The sequence below is a fragment of the Sinohyriopsis cumingii genome, chromosome 16, assembly GCF_028554795.1.
Source record: "Sinohyriopsis cumingii isolate HCF-2022 chromosome 16, ASM2855479v2, whole genome shotgun sequence".
NCBI classification, from domain to species: Eukaryota; Metazoa; Mollusca; class Bivalvia; order Unionida; family Unionidae; genus Sinohyriopsis; species Sinohyriopsis cumingii.
Genome location: NC_142976.1, coordinates 76179462 through 76194953, shown reverse-complemented (window position 1 = coordinate 76194953; position 15492 = coordinate 76179462). Strand labels below are relative to the sequence as shown.

At 32.7% G+C, this 15492-nt stretch overlaps 1 protein-coding gene and 1 long non-coding RNA gene across 2 annotated transcripts; both read right to left on the bottom strand.

Moving 5' to 3' along the window:
- Window position 1: 1 nt before the first annotated feature.
- On the bottom strand, window positions 2-7223 carry LOC149780831 (uncharacterized). Its single transcript, XR_016415151.1, has 2 exons — window positions 7128-7223; window positions 2-4829 (listed from the first exon to the last, which is right to left on the bottom strand). It is a non-coding gene; the product is annotated as an uncharacterized LOC149780831 (long non-coding RNA).
- Window positions 7224-11802: 4579 nt separating this feature from the next.
- LOC149780830 (uncharacterized) lies at window positions 11803-14654 on the bottom strand. Its single transcript, XM_089936235.1, has 3 exons — window positions 14295-14654; window positions 13454-13598; window positions 11803-12854 (listed from the first exon to the last, which is right to left on the bottom strand). Exons 1-3 carry the CDS (start codon window positions 14643-14645, stop codon window positions 11803-11805), a joined length of 1548 nt encoding a protein of 515 aa, XP_089792361.1. The 5' UTR covers window positions 14646-14654.
- Window positions 14655-15492: the final 838 nt, after the last annotated feature.

The following is a 15492-nucleotide window of genomic DNA, read 5'->3' as shown; positions in this document are numbered from 1 at the left end:
GTAAGATTAAATGAGTATGTAATAATAATGAGTACCATACAGACAGATCAAGCCTGTAAGATTAAATGAGTATGTAATAATAATGAATACCATACAGACAGATCAAGCCTATAAGATTAAATGAGTATGTAATAATAATGAGTACCATACAGACAGATCAAGCCTGTAAGATTAAATGAGTATGTAATAATAATGAGTACCATATAGACAGATCAAGCAAGATTAAGTGAGTATGTAATAATAATGAATACCATACAGACAGATCAAGCAAGTAAGATTAAATGAGCATGTAATAATAATGAATACCATATAGACAGATCAAGCCTGTAAGATATAGACAGATCAAGCAAGCAAGATTAAATGAGTATGTAATAATAATGAATACCATACAGAAAAGAATCCAGATCTTCAACACCAGTTTTACAAGTATATACAGTAATTGAACCTTTTGGCCTGGTGGTGATTACACTGTTAGATTAAGAAATGGACACACGTAATGGCTGTTGATGGATTGCAACATCTCTGGTTTTGTAATAGGACATCAACCATTCAGAACACTGATATTTAACACTAGTCAGCTGTGATTGATAAATCAACCTGCATTCGTATTTAGATGTGGTTGATGATAGGACCTTAACAATGTAGAACACTCATATTTAACACTAGTCAGATGTAGTTTTTGTGATAGGACATTAACAATCTAGAACACTGATATTTAACACATCAGCTGTGGTAGATTTGGAAACCAATCTGATGAAAATCTTAATAACAGATATAGCTGATGGGCACTAATACAATCTCAGGTTTCATATTTCTGAAAGCGAAAGCTTCATTGGGAACAAATTGTTACTAAAAGCAAATATCTTTTACAATAATGCAACGCTGTAGCTGGTAAACTGTTTAAGTTAGTTGCCTTGGAATTCCAAAGTCAAGATTTCATATTTGCCATGTCAGGGATCCCCATTTTGATCAGATTACTTTGGAAAGATGGCGTTTTGTCTTTCAATTCAATATGTCCATTATAGTCTTGGTAATCCAGGTTCCATCGATTTGACTTTGGGTTCTCGTTCAGTATCCACCAACAGTAGCCATTTACAAAAATTAATGTTGGAATAGAGCTAGAAGTAAAATAAATGTAGGAAGGAATATGCTTTGACCAAAATAAAATCAGATGCCCCAGTATGATTTAAGCAACAATTATTTCATTGCATGGAAACCCAACAAGATTTGGAGATTTACACGAATGTCTTGATTTCTACCATTTGTTGTATCATGGAACAGACATGGCTTGCATTAATATTCAACTTACAAAATATAATTGTTGTACACGAGATAATGAATTGAAACATACCACAGCATGACTCTTTAAGGATGTCATTTAGTAAATAGATATTAGCACATTCCTAAGACACAGTTTTTTTTATGTATACAAAAGTGTGATTCCCAAAGTACCATTAATGTTTGGGAATTTTTTGTTATATATAAAATATGTAATTTTATCCTGTATGCTCATTTTTCTTCAGCTGTGTTTACAAATATAATATTGTTACATGAGATTTTGAACAGATTTGTTACCACTTTTTTTGTTAATTTTAACACATAATAGATTTTTGAGTATCCTACACTTTTTACATCTGATTGACATCTGCAATGACTGATCTTGAAATAAAAAGACTTACAAATGGCAATTCTTATGACACTTTTGTTTTTTAGTCAGACAGATACTTTACAGCAGATATGTTACCGTGAAAATATATGCATGATGTATACCAAACCCTTTTATATTAAGATTCTCAATGCCAATGATTTTTTTCTCAAGCCTGTTTTTTTGTAGAAGCAAGACATTTCAGTCACTGTTCCAGAATAGCAAGGTTGGCCTCAAAAAGTTTTGTTAGGGTTTTGAGTAAAATTTGCCTTATTGTTCTACTCGTACATGGGACAAATCTTTAATAAGGAGAGACAATTCATTTTATTTCCCCTTGGGTTGAAGGCCATAGTCTTGCAAGATTTGTATTAATGTTTTGGGTCAAAGTTTTAAATTTGCTTGCATATCCTCTTTTTATACTTGTGATGTCCCAATTTAAAGCAAAAATGGCACGCTCTTTTGACCTTGGAGTTAAGGTCACCAAGGTTGACGGTCATTCTTTGAGCATGGGTTTTTGCATGCAGTCCTTAACCTTGTACTGATACCCTGCATTAATTTTAGTCACATTTAGAGTTGAAAATCTATATTTTATAAGGTGGGAATCAATGTTCCATGATACATTTCTAGTCTGAAGATAAATTTCCAAAATGTGTTTTTCTCATTACGTTTCTTTCTAAACATTTGAAGCATTTACCCAGAAAATGTGAAATGTGTATGCTTTTGTTTTGACCATATTTTAAAAACATTATACCTTAGAGGTTATGATATTTTGGATGACAGTCTGTTTTGTACAAGTCATTCAGCTTAAGTACAATTTGATTAACAGAAAATATATTACCTACATACAAACTAAAAGATGGCACAACAATATAGGCAATTTTTTGTCTTTGGTGGCAGATGTCATCATAGTCATCAGTCTTTTAAAAGTTTTAGTTAAAATGTTTAAATTTCATACATTCTGAAACTCAGACAATTTATTCTGCAATATATATGCTCACTTGCCCTTTTAACTTTGGGATCAAGATAAGTCAAGGAAGAATTGCATCAAATGTTTCCTTTGATAATATTTCCTTAACCCCCTTAATGGATTTTGTTGGGTGAATTATTTTATAGTTTAGACAATAATTCTGTGACATGTTTGCTCAACCTTTTGATCTTGAGGTTAAGGTTACATATTTTACATCAGTACTTTGATCATGGGTTCAACATGCAATTTCTGACCTTGTATTACAGAATAAATACTAATGATACATTTATTTTTCATCGATGGAAGAAACAGGAGTTTCCGTTTTCAAAATAGCATTTGTCTCACAGTTACTCTACAATGTCTGAAACAGAATGTGCTGGATATTGTAATGGAAACTAATACTACTGGTGGCAGTGGATCCCTTAGGGGTACAAGACAGAGTCAAAAATCTAATTGGTGTCAAAACTGGGGGTCAGACTAGGTAAAAAAAAAACAACTTTGGTATCAAAACTGGGGGTCAAATTAAAAATTTGGGGGTCTCTGAAGTGCTAATGAGGGTAAAGTGAAACACTGGTGGATAAACATTTCTCCAGAAATTATGAGTGAATTTCCTCTTTGTCCGTTGTTTACAGAAAGGAGAAAGTTCGAACTATTTACTGTATTTCACAAAAATAAACCTCAAACCGACAGGTTACAGATTTATTGTTTATAGGTTTTCTTTGGTGAATGGATAAAATAAAGTGACATTGTTTGAATCACCATTAGCAAGCTTGTTCCTATTTGTGGAGAATAAACAGTGTAACTGATGAAGTTATTTTCTACTGAAAGGAAATATTTACTTTCTAGTTGACTCAACTAAACCCAATCATTAAAATGTAGCATCAACTGATGCAATAATTTTAAGCAGAACTGATAATTTTAATGAAGACATTCTGATACATTTTTTCATTAACTGCAAAACAGTAAAACGTTTCATTACAGTAATACCTCGAACATTTGCGAGGTTAGGTTCCAGAACCAGTCGTGGATCAGGAGGAATCGCGAATATTTGGTACGAGTCACAAAAAATGCTAATAAATGCTTATTTCTAGGGTTTAAACCCTAAATATGACCCAAATCATGCTCCCAAAGCACTTTAATTTCATTTAAAAGTTAGCTTAATATATGACCCTTAAAAAGAGAAATAAATGGTTGATGTAAAAATAGAGTACAGTATCGCCTAATGGGTATTTGCCACACTAGCGCATTTACAGTACGGTACATGTATACATGTACTAATATTACCCCTATACTAATTCATTGGCTGCCGTTTTCTTTTGCACTCACAGTAAGGTAAAACCAAGTAACGAATGGGACTGTAAACTTAATGACTGACATTTTCTTTATCATTGTTAGGTAAACTTCATATGTCACAGAAGTCATATAACAAAGGTACAATTCAATAAAATAAAGAAAACATGTACGTAGAGGGTACCAATGAAAATTTCGTGAATCCCGAAACGCGAATGCACGAGGTATTACTGTACTTTAATTCCAGTACTTAATGAAAGTCAATTATCTAAAAATTACTCCATGCATATACTGATTAAATGATAGAAAATCAAAGAAATCTTACAGAGATTAGGTTATGACTAGTACAGATGCTGTAAAATGTATGTTTTTGGTCTTCATATTTGTATCATGTCTGTTGAATAATGTACAACTTTATAACCACACTGACATCTATATTCCACAACAATATGACCACAATGAAATCACTTATGTAAACATAATGTCCAGAAAAACAAGATTGCATTTTACGGTCATAAAGCACAGGCAATTATGTTTTCTGCACAGTACATTAAACATGCTTTATTTCAGATTTTTAATATGCAAGCTACAAAATAGAAAAATGCAAATGTTATACTACATGCTTTTCTGTTACTAGAATGTCTTAACTTTACACATGCAAAGATACAGAACTCAAGCAGTGCAATTTTAAGTTTCTTTTTCCAGGCCATGGAAGAAAGTGGTTTTCAAAGTATTCTGCATTCTCAATCTTTTCTTACTTTCTTGAATTTTCCAGTGGTCTGCTTCCTTCAAGTCATGTGAACACACATACACAACTGCATCAATCTGCAACGTCTTCTCCCTGAGTCTGCTTTTCTCTCTCACTTTCCTTATATTTACCAGTAAATGTCTTCAGTTTTCTCACTTGGCAAGTTAGGAAGTAAAGCTCTGAAATAAAAGAGGATTAAAATAAGTTTATCATCTAATGGTGAAGCAAACCATAATCACGTATGCAGTTACCAAAACTATTTGCTTCATTACAAACCACAGACTATTAGTTGACTCTGTAGCTTTTGTGCATTAAATATTTGTATCATTTAAAATTGATAATCCTGATTTCATCAATTTATATGTTCCAATTCTTACTTAACGATTTTTAAGACCACTTTTGCCTGTATGGAGGCTGACATGTTCAACAAAGAATGTACCATCACAAGTGAAAATATTAGGATTACAGTCCTACCTAGTTATATCGACATCACTTATGTCAACAAATCACCTATTTCAATAAAAAAAGCAAAATCCCAGTCCCTTGGTCTACTATTACTACCAAAATTGTCATGCTTATGTTGATGTCAAGTTAAAAAATAAACATAAATGTCACAGAAGCCCTTGGTCCCAGCTTGAACAAATCCTTTGTTTTCGTATCATTTATGTCGACAAGCTGCCAGTTCCAACCCATACTTTGTTCAACAACTAGTTGATCTTGCTGCCAGGCTTTAATATCATGGTCGGATAATAATAAAAAAAAACAGGCTTTTGTTTGGTCCTATAAAGTTGGCCTCTCGCGGCTACTTAAATAAAAGCAATGAAGTCTGATCAATTCTTACATTTTCCAAAGTGATTGGTGTTTAAAAGAAGTTTGTTGTGCTGTGAAAGTTTCCTTTTTAACTTTATTTAGCATGTGTCAATATATACAATATTAGCCTTCATTAATCATATCAGCCACATCTCTTGTTCACTTTTATGTACTTTTCACGATGATTTCTGTAACTAAATACATGTACTATTTAAACCAACTTTTTGACAGGTTTTCAATTCCATGTGAATAGCCCCTTCCCCTTGGTAGCCTCAATAAGATGGGAACAGACTGACCAAAATCTAGGCCAATTTAAGTACTTGTACTTGAAGCATGTAAATAACAACTATGCAACCATGTGCTAATGCTGACATTGAATATCGTAGTGAATGTTTTTCATATCAGGATTTGACCGATGCAATATTTTATTGTGGACTTTATTACACAAAGGTAACCAAAATGTAATTTGTCAAAATACAAGTGTATTTCACACTGGTTTTGTCTTCATGTACACAATATTTCCATTTTTTATTTTCTCAAAGTGTAAATGATACTCATTGACAACTGGTCACCCCATAATGACGAATTTAACTTGTATCTTTTTTTGAGACGCTCTGCCCCCATCACTTTTATCACGACATCTGCCTATGTCAACAATATTTCCTCGGGCCCGAGGATGTCGACATAAATGGGTAGGACTGTATTATAAATGCAGCCTTCAACAAGCCACAAGAAAAAGATGTATAATTTATAAACGTTTCGCAAAGCTTCCTGTCCACTATTCAAGAGAAGATATTTCCTACACAGATATGTCAAAAACAGATCATACACATTCCTCTCTCCTTGTGCATCTTGTAGAGCAGGGGTCTCAAACATGCAGCCTGCAGGCCACATGTGGCCCATGTAGTTATTTCCTGCGGCCTGCAATGAAACCCGAATTTGTAAAATAGTTAATAATTCAAATTTTCTCTTCACAGCCAGCCAGTTTTGATAAAAAATGTGATTGTTGAAGTATTTACTTCTTGTTTCCAACATTTCAACTGGCTACCTTTTACATGGGTCACTTCGCTGTATTCCCTTGAGTTAATGTACTAGTCCTAATTTGCCCTCTTGGTGATTTAAGTTTTAGATCCCCATTTTAGAGCTAGGTATAAACTGATTATCTGACATATTTTAATCAGACTGTTTCTTTTTATGTCCTGCTTTGAATGTGGAAGATGAATTAAGTTCATCTGACCCTCCTTCTATCCATCCCACCTTGGTTAAGCTTTGTTTTTAGGTAAATTTCTCTTGCATTGCTTCTGAGTGCAGACCAGTGTTTCTTTGTATATGAATGTTTCTTGGCAAGCATGACACAATGTGGCCAAAATGAGGTCATTTTCTTTGGGCATTGTTTGCAGCAGAATTTTGCAGTTTTGTGTCGGAGCATCTTTGTGAACACAACTCCATTCTGCCAAAACTACATAGCCGTAGTGGATCATTAATGTTCTATGAACATATTTCCTGTTTACAATGAGATGTAAAATTCAATAAAGTTTAATATAATTCCAGTTCATTTATCAAAAATTTGATTTTATATGATGTGTTTTGATGTTTTGTTGCTGAATGGGAACAATCATATTAGAAAAATGAGATTAGGCAGAACCTAGACAAGTTGATGTACATACTTCTCTTGAATCGGTCTAGAGCAGTTGTGTCATTCATAAGACATCTTTTGATCTCCATCTTCATGTCCTGTACCATAATCCTCAGTCTCTCATAGGGGGAGGATGCCTTCTGCAGATCTGCAGCATGACAATGTACATAGTGAGATGTAATCAGAAACACTCCTCGGGAGAGAGACAGATAGACAGAGAGAGCAAAGAACAGTTCCAGATAATTCAAATAATAAAAATACCCATTTTCATTTTAATTGTTAAATGAATTTTAAAGCTCAATTGTTGAAAATGTGCATAAAGTATTTAAAAAAAAGCATTTGTAGCTACCATGGCCTCAAGGTCAAGTGAATGTAATGTAATGTATGGTCATTCATGTGATGTGTGTCCATCAATAATTGCAACTTTAAACTTGTCAAAAACCACTGGTTCACAGTTTTTTTACCCAGTTTTGGCACAGAGCATCCTGGTTTGAAGGGCTTTAATCACTGTACAAAAATTGTTGATCTACCATCCAGTGTGGCCACCACTACAAACATAATATGAACACCCATTAAACTGCTTCTAAAAATAAAACAAAACAAGACAACTCGAAATGGAGTTCAATCACATTTGACAGAAAGCATCCTGGCAGAAAAATCTTTCAAACTTTTACAGACAATACCAGTTTGCCTTCAAATATGGCCACTGTTACTAAAAATAGAATACCTACTGTTACATAAATTGGAACAATCTTTAAATGACATATCCTCCAGAACTGGTGAATGAAAACATCCCAACACATTTGTACAGATGATGTCAATTTGCCATTAAATATGGACACCATTTTTAAAAATAGAACAAATTTAACTGACTTAATCCCAAAAACCAATGAATATAATATAATGAAACTTGAAAGAAAGTAACCAGGCATGAAGACTTTTCAAATATTTATACCAGATGCAAAGATGCCAGTCTGCCATCAAAGATGGTCACTGTAACAAAAAATATTTTTAAAAAAATATTAAATGACCATTGTAAAAACAACTTAAGAGAATTCAAAATTTATTTTTTAGGAAGCATCTGGATATATAGGCCCTTAAACTTTGTACAACTGATGCTGATATGCCATAAAAAATGGTCATTGTTACAGAAGACCTCTAAAATTTATACAAGGAATACCAATCTGACCTCATTACTAAATTTTATACAAGGAATACCAATCTGACATCATTACTAAAATTTATACAAGAAATACCAATCTGACATCATTACTAAAATTTATACAAGGAATACCACTCTGACATCATTACTAAAAATTTATGCAAGGAATACCAATCTGACATAATTACTAAAATTTATACAACGAATACCAATCTGACATCATTACTAAAATTTATACAAGGAATACCAATCTGATGTCATTACTAAAATTTATACAAGGAATACCAGTCTGGTATCATTACTAAAATTTATACAAGGAATACCAATCTGACATCATTACTAAAATTCATACAAGGAGTACCAATCTGACATCATTACAAAAAAATTTATACAAGAAATACCAATCTGACATCATTACTAAAATTTATACAAGGAATACCAATTTGACATCATTACTAAAAATTTATACAAGGAATACCAATCTGACATAATTAATAAAATTTATACAAGGAATACCAATCTGACATCATTACTAAAATTTATACAAGGAATACCAATCTGACATCATTAATAAAAATTTATACAAGGAATACCAATCTGACATAATTACTAAAATTTATACAAGGAATACCATTCTGGCATCATTACTAAAATTTATACAAGGAATACCAATCTGACATCATTACTCAAATTCATACAAGGAATACCAATCTAACATCATTACTAAAATTCATACAAGGAGTACCAATCTGACATCATTACTAAAATTCATACAAGGAATACCAATCTAACATCATTACTAAAATTCATATGAGCACCAATCTGACATCATTACTAAATATTTATACAAGGAATACCAATGTGACATCATTACTAAAATTTATACAAGGAATACCAGTCTGACATCATTACTAAAATTTATACAAGGAATACCAATCTGGTATCATTACTAAAATTTATACAAGGAATAAAAATCTGACATCATTACTAAAAATTTATACAAGGAATACCAATCTGAATTACTAAAAATTTATACAAGGAATACCAATCTGACATAATTACTATAATTTATACAAGGAATACTAATCTGACATCATTACTAAAATTCATACAAGGAAAACTAATCTGACATCATTACTAAAATTCATACAAGGAGTACCAATCTGACATAATTACTAAAATTTAAACAAGGAATACCAATTTGACATCATTACTAAAATTAATACAAGGAGTACCAATCTGATATCATTACTAAAATTCATACAAGGAATACCAATCTGGCATCATTACTAAAATTTATACAAGGAATACCAATCTGACATCATTACTAAAAATTTATACAAGAAATACCAATCTGAATTCATTATTAAAATTTATACAAGGAATACCAATTTGACATCATTACTAAAAATTTATACAAGGAATACCAATGTGACATAATTACTAAAATTTATACAAGGAATACCAATCTGACATCATTACTAAAATTTATACAAGGAATACCAATCTGACATCATTAATAAAAATTTATACAAGGAATACCAATCTGACATAATTACTAAAATTTATACAAGGAATACCAATCTGGTATCATTACTAAAATTTATACAAGGAATACCAATCTGATATCATTACTAAAAATTTATACAAGGAATACCAATCTGATATCATTACTAAAAAATTATTCAAGGAAAACCAATCTGACATAATTACTAAAATTCATACAAGGAATACCAATCTGACATCATTACTAACATTCATACAAGGAGTACCAATCTGACATCATTACTAAAATTCATACAAGGAGTACCAATCTGACATCATTACTAAAATTCATACAAGGAATACCAATCTGACATCATTACTAAAATTCATACAAGGAATACCAATCTGACATAATTACTAAAATTTATACAAGGAATACCAATCTGACATCATTACTCAAATTCATACAAGGAATACCAATCTGACATCATTACTAACATTCATACAAGGAATACCAATCTGACATCATTACTAAAATTTATACAAGGAATACCAATCTGACATAATTACTAAAAATTTATACAAGGAGTACCAGTCTGACATAATTACTAAAAATTTATACAAGGAATACCAATCTGACATCATTACTAAAATTCATACAAGGAATACCAATCTGACATCATTACTAAAATCCATTCAAGGAATACCAATCTGACATCATTACTAAAATTCATACAGGGAATACCAATCTGACATCATTACTAAAATTGATACAAGGAATACCAATCTGACATCATTACTAAAATTCATACAAGGAATACCAATCTGACATCATTACTAAAATTCATACAGGGAATACCAATCTGACATCATTACTAAAATTTATACAAGGAATACCAATCTGACATCATTACTCAAATTCATACAAGGAATACCAATCTGACATCATTACTAAAATTCATACAAGGAATACCAATCTGACATCATTACTAAAATTTATACAAGGAATACCAATCTGACATCATTACTAACATTCATACAAGGAGTACCAATCTGACATCATTACTAAAATTCATACAAGGAGTACCAATCTGACATCATTACTAAAATTCATACAAGGAATACCAATCTGACATCATTACTAAAATTCATACAAGGAATACCAATCTGACATCATTACTAAAATTCTTACAAGGAATACCAACCTGACATCATTACTAAAATTTATACAAGGAATATCAATCTGACATCATTACTAAACTTTATACAAAGAATACCAATCTGACATCTTGCCTAAAATTTATACAAGTAATACCAATCTGTGAAAATGACCAAGTAGAACTATTTGAAAGATAAAGGACATACTAAAATGGATTCTGCTCTGTCATCAAAGGTGGCCACCATTACTAAAAATAGAAAAACCTTCAAACAACTTATGAAGAAAAAAAATGCAATTTAATTTGACCAAATATGACAGTATCTTGTCATAGGCAGCTTTCAGATTATATCAATCCACCATAAGAAGTAGAAAATTTATACAACTGAAGAAAAATACAAATGCTAAACAGAAATTAACCAATTTCAAACACAAAGCATTATGTATGCAATCCTCAGTCATGGAAGAAATTTGAACAGAAAACATTCTACTCATCCAGATTTCTTTGCCAACTGCTGTTGCATTGGTTAGGCAGATGTCAGCCAGATGAGTGATCTCTGTCCCACTTGGGCCTTCTTTTTACATATGTGAAATTCACATCCTTTTTAAAAAATCTTGGCTTTAACTGACCCCACCCCTTGCCAAAATTACTTTTGAATTCCTGGAATACAAAAGGTACAAAGTTAAACAATAATTGCTTTTGGGAGATATTTCCCAATAATGTGAATAAACTTAACAGGTGATTTTAGTTTGATTTTGTTTTGATAAACGTTTTAAAAAGTGTAGCTAGCTTGGGATGAAAGTTTACATTTCCTTGTTCCCACGTAAAAAGGCCAGCATCTTTTTTCTCAAAATATTTATGCCTAATCAGGAATGTGCAATTGATTATTCCATGTAGTTGATCTAAAATATAGTTACTAAAATGAAGCTTTTACCATGGAAGAAGTTCCATATCAATGGATTGGGAAGTGGCTGCAACTCATATAGTTCTTTCAAATCCTTCTGTAACTGTGCTGTATCAATTCCTTTGTTTAATTCTTCCAAATGGTACTCACTGCTAACTAGTGAACAGTCAGAGTCAGTTACTAGTTTGCTTGAATGGTGCTTTCCTGTTACTTTGTTAGTGTTCAACAACTGTAACAGATCTATGTTGTCTGTAGTGAGTTTATCACCAGACAACCCAGATGTGTCCTTGGTAGAAAAGTTGCTATTGCTTGTGACTAGGTCCAAGTTAATTTCATAGCCTACTGACTCCAAGGAGCTGATGGGGCATTTGCTGTCCTCAGAGTTCTTGAATATGAGGGTCTGACTCTTGTCATCAAGTGGCATAATGCAGATATAGGGGTTTGTACTCTGTTCTGTAGTCATCTCAACACGACCACCTTTATCTTGATCTTGGCATGCCAATGTTGGTTTAAATTCATTCACCACAGAATCATCAGAACTATCACTGCCAGCAAAATGAATCTGTTCTGCCTCTTGCTTGTCATTTACAGAAGATTCTTCTTCGACTGCTATCGATGTGGCCAAGTTTTCATTCGTTGGTAAATTTTGCAGAGCCTCTTTGGTTGTACTCTGTGGCTCTACATTTGGATCTTGCTCTTGACTGTAGCTGGCAATGCTCTCCCCAGTCAGTTGCTTGTTGCATGGTTCTGGATGAATTGCTCCAAACAACTGTTTTCCTTGAACGGATGGGGTAGGAAAAACAATATTCTGAGGAAGGAATGAAGAACCCTTAGGAACCAAAAATGGTTCCATAATGCATACCTGACCTTTGAACTTGGTAAAACAATTAGCAAGGGGAGAGCAAATGAACCCTGTGGGTGTTTGCCCTACTATAGCGTAAGGTACAGCAGTGTATTGTGTGAGGTTACTTGAAGAATGTGCATTTTCACTTGGCTGATTCTGGGAGCTGTTAACTGTTGGTGAAAGATGCTTCACTTTTTTAGAGTCTACTGCAATTAAAAAAATCTTAAAGTCATTTTATAACAAAGATGCTTAAACATGTTTTAATACTTGTTTTCAAGTCTATAAAAATTTTTTTTAAATAAATAAGGGAATAACAGTTGTGCTTTTCAAAATTTCAGGTTCCACATTTTTAATTACTATATTTAATAACATCAAATATCCTAAAATATATTTTTTCTCTATGAAGAGTTTCTTTAAACTAAGAATATTTGTATTTTGAATATCACTTAGATATAACAAATATTAAAAATTTAAGAACTTAATGTTTATTTCAGAAGTCTATGATGTTACTGCAAGCTACATTTATGAGACTACCAAAACACTGCATCTGTCTTGTTTGTTAGAGAAGGAAACGATGTACAGTTATGGGCTACTATCACACAGTGTTAAAGTTACATTTCTAAGAAGACTACCACAACACTGCACCTATTGTATATGCTACAGTAAGTAACATGATACAGAGTTTACAATGACTATTACACAATGTTAGTGTATGCTACATTTATGAGACTACCATAACAAACTGCACCAGTCTTGTAAGTTACAACAAGATATGCTATACATGTATTTATATTTGTAAGACTACCATCACTCAGTGTCTGCTCTGGCTGAATTAATTTCCTTTTCCCTTTCCTGGAACATGGCCCTTCTCGACAGGTACGAATCACGTGGCGGATCACATCTTCACCTATACCAAATTGTCGCCTCCCCACTGTATAGCTCTCCTGTAGCTAAAATTGTAAAAATAAATCAACAACTTTATCACAATTTTTTCAGTATTTTAGGAAAGTAAATTTAGTTCTTGATTGATATATTGTTTCTTCTAATATCATTGTCATTATTTAAAGGGAGCAATGTTCATATGAAATATTTCCTATCCTAGTTTCTTGTTTTTGCCTATCTCCTTCTCTTCAGGTTCATATATAATGCAAACTCCTTTGGAATGAGCTCTGATCTAAATGTGTTGGATTCAGTTTCGTTAATGAAAGGGCGCAAGATTAAATCCTACCTTATAATCAGCCTTGGTTGGCTACCATCACATGTCCTTGGACAATCAACGCACTTTTGTCCAATTGTAACGGAATTAAATAGCGTACGTGTATTGCTGTAGTGGAAATTATTTGATTTTTCTGTTAAGGTCGCTTTAATCCATGCAGAAAATAAACATTTTTTATGACCTTCCTATCCTCTTCCAATGTTTAATTCTAATGCTTCTAGCGGAAGCAAATGTTTAATACAGCTGCTTTTATAAATCATGAAAATTAATGCATTTATCTTTACATTTTCTTCTTTGTTCTTTTTTAAGCATGGGAAACCAAATCTATATTGAACGATTCGAATTCTTGATCTTCTTTAAGCATGGGAAACTAAACCTATATCGAAAGATTCGAATTCTGACTTGAAAATAAACGGACAATATCAAGCACCTTGGCCAGCGTATCTTGAAAATTTAGATGCTTGCTCGTGTTTGTAGGATTGCGGTGTATACTGCGAACAACTTCCTCGAACCTTTCCTCTGGAACTATCAGTTTTTCATTCTTCTTGAAAACCAGCTGGCTGCCAGTTGCGTCGAGACCCATTCGTTTCGCCCATTCCTTCACACGATATAAACCTCCATATTTTCCACGTGAGCCTTCGTCATATAGACCCACCTGCCGCACGTGGCCCATGTACGGACATACACCAGTCTTGATGTAGTTGAGTAATAAATTGTACTGATTTAAGTTTAATGTTCCACATCGGGGCCTTTTCTCACTATTATCATCAGTTTCGCTCATTTTTTGGACGTAAAATCATCTAGAACATAACTTATGTTTGCTTGTTATGCAGACGACGCATATGACATCACATATGCCGTAAAAACTTTATCAGCCGAAAATGCATGTCGTAAAATCAACTTCGTCTGGTTATGTCCGCTGACTGACGTCAGCAAATGCTGCACCCACCAAGAGTTATTTATCTTTAGGTAGTATACCATACACGAAAGTGTAAACATGACATGGACAGTAAAAAAAAATAATCAAATTTTGCATATGGGATCTATACAATTTTTATCACTTCTTTTCTTTTCTTTCATTTTGCTGAGTCCTTATTGCTTCCAAATCGGTAGGCTTTTATCTACGACCATAAAGATTTCTTGTTGCAAAAGATTGTCTTGTAAACGATACTCATGAATTTGTTTTTGTGGGGGTTTTTAAGCCAAAGAATAGTTTGTACAGGATTTTTTAAATTAAAAAAAAATGAATATAACAGCGGTACCCATTTAAGTTATTCCCAGAAGTCCTCAAGGCAAGAACATGTTCAATTTGCGCGCTCTTCATTCAAGTTCTAGCTAATTGGTCAAATATCGTTGATGTGGTACAAATTTCTGTACATATCTAGTTTGTTTGGTCTTTAATTTTTAGTTTTTGAAAGGTTTAACTTCGCTGTCATTCTGAGACCTCTTACAATTTTTGTCAAGGTAGATAAATTGTAAGTAAACAATGTAACACAAACAAACAGGCTTATAGGTAAGTTGCTATGGCTTCTCTTCAAACCGCTGTTAGCACTTTTTAAATTGTAGAGGTTTATAAAAAAAGAAAGAAAAAAAAGAAAGAAAATATGTGGTGGAAAATGTGGATTTCC

Bases quoted from the DNA above. Each gene is read 5' to 3' on its own strand.
- LOC149780830 (XM_089936235.1), bottom strand. From the start codon at position 14,645: ATGAGCGAAACTGATGATAATAGTGAGAAAAGGCCCCGATGTGGAACA. The intron at 13,599-14,294 runs GTGCTTGATATT...TTACAATTTTAG, and splicing joins TTCAAGATACGCTGGCCAAG to CTACAGGAGAGCTATACAGT. The intron at 12,855-13,453 runs GTAGTCTTACAA...TTTTAATTGCAG, and splicing joins AGAGCAGACACTGAGTGATG to TAGACTCTAAAAAAGTGAAG.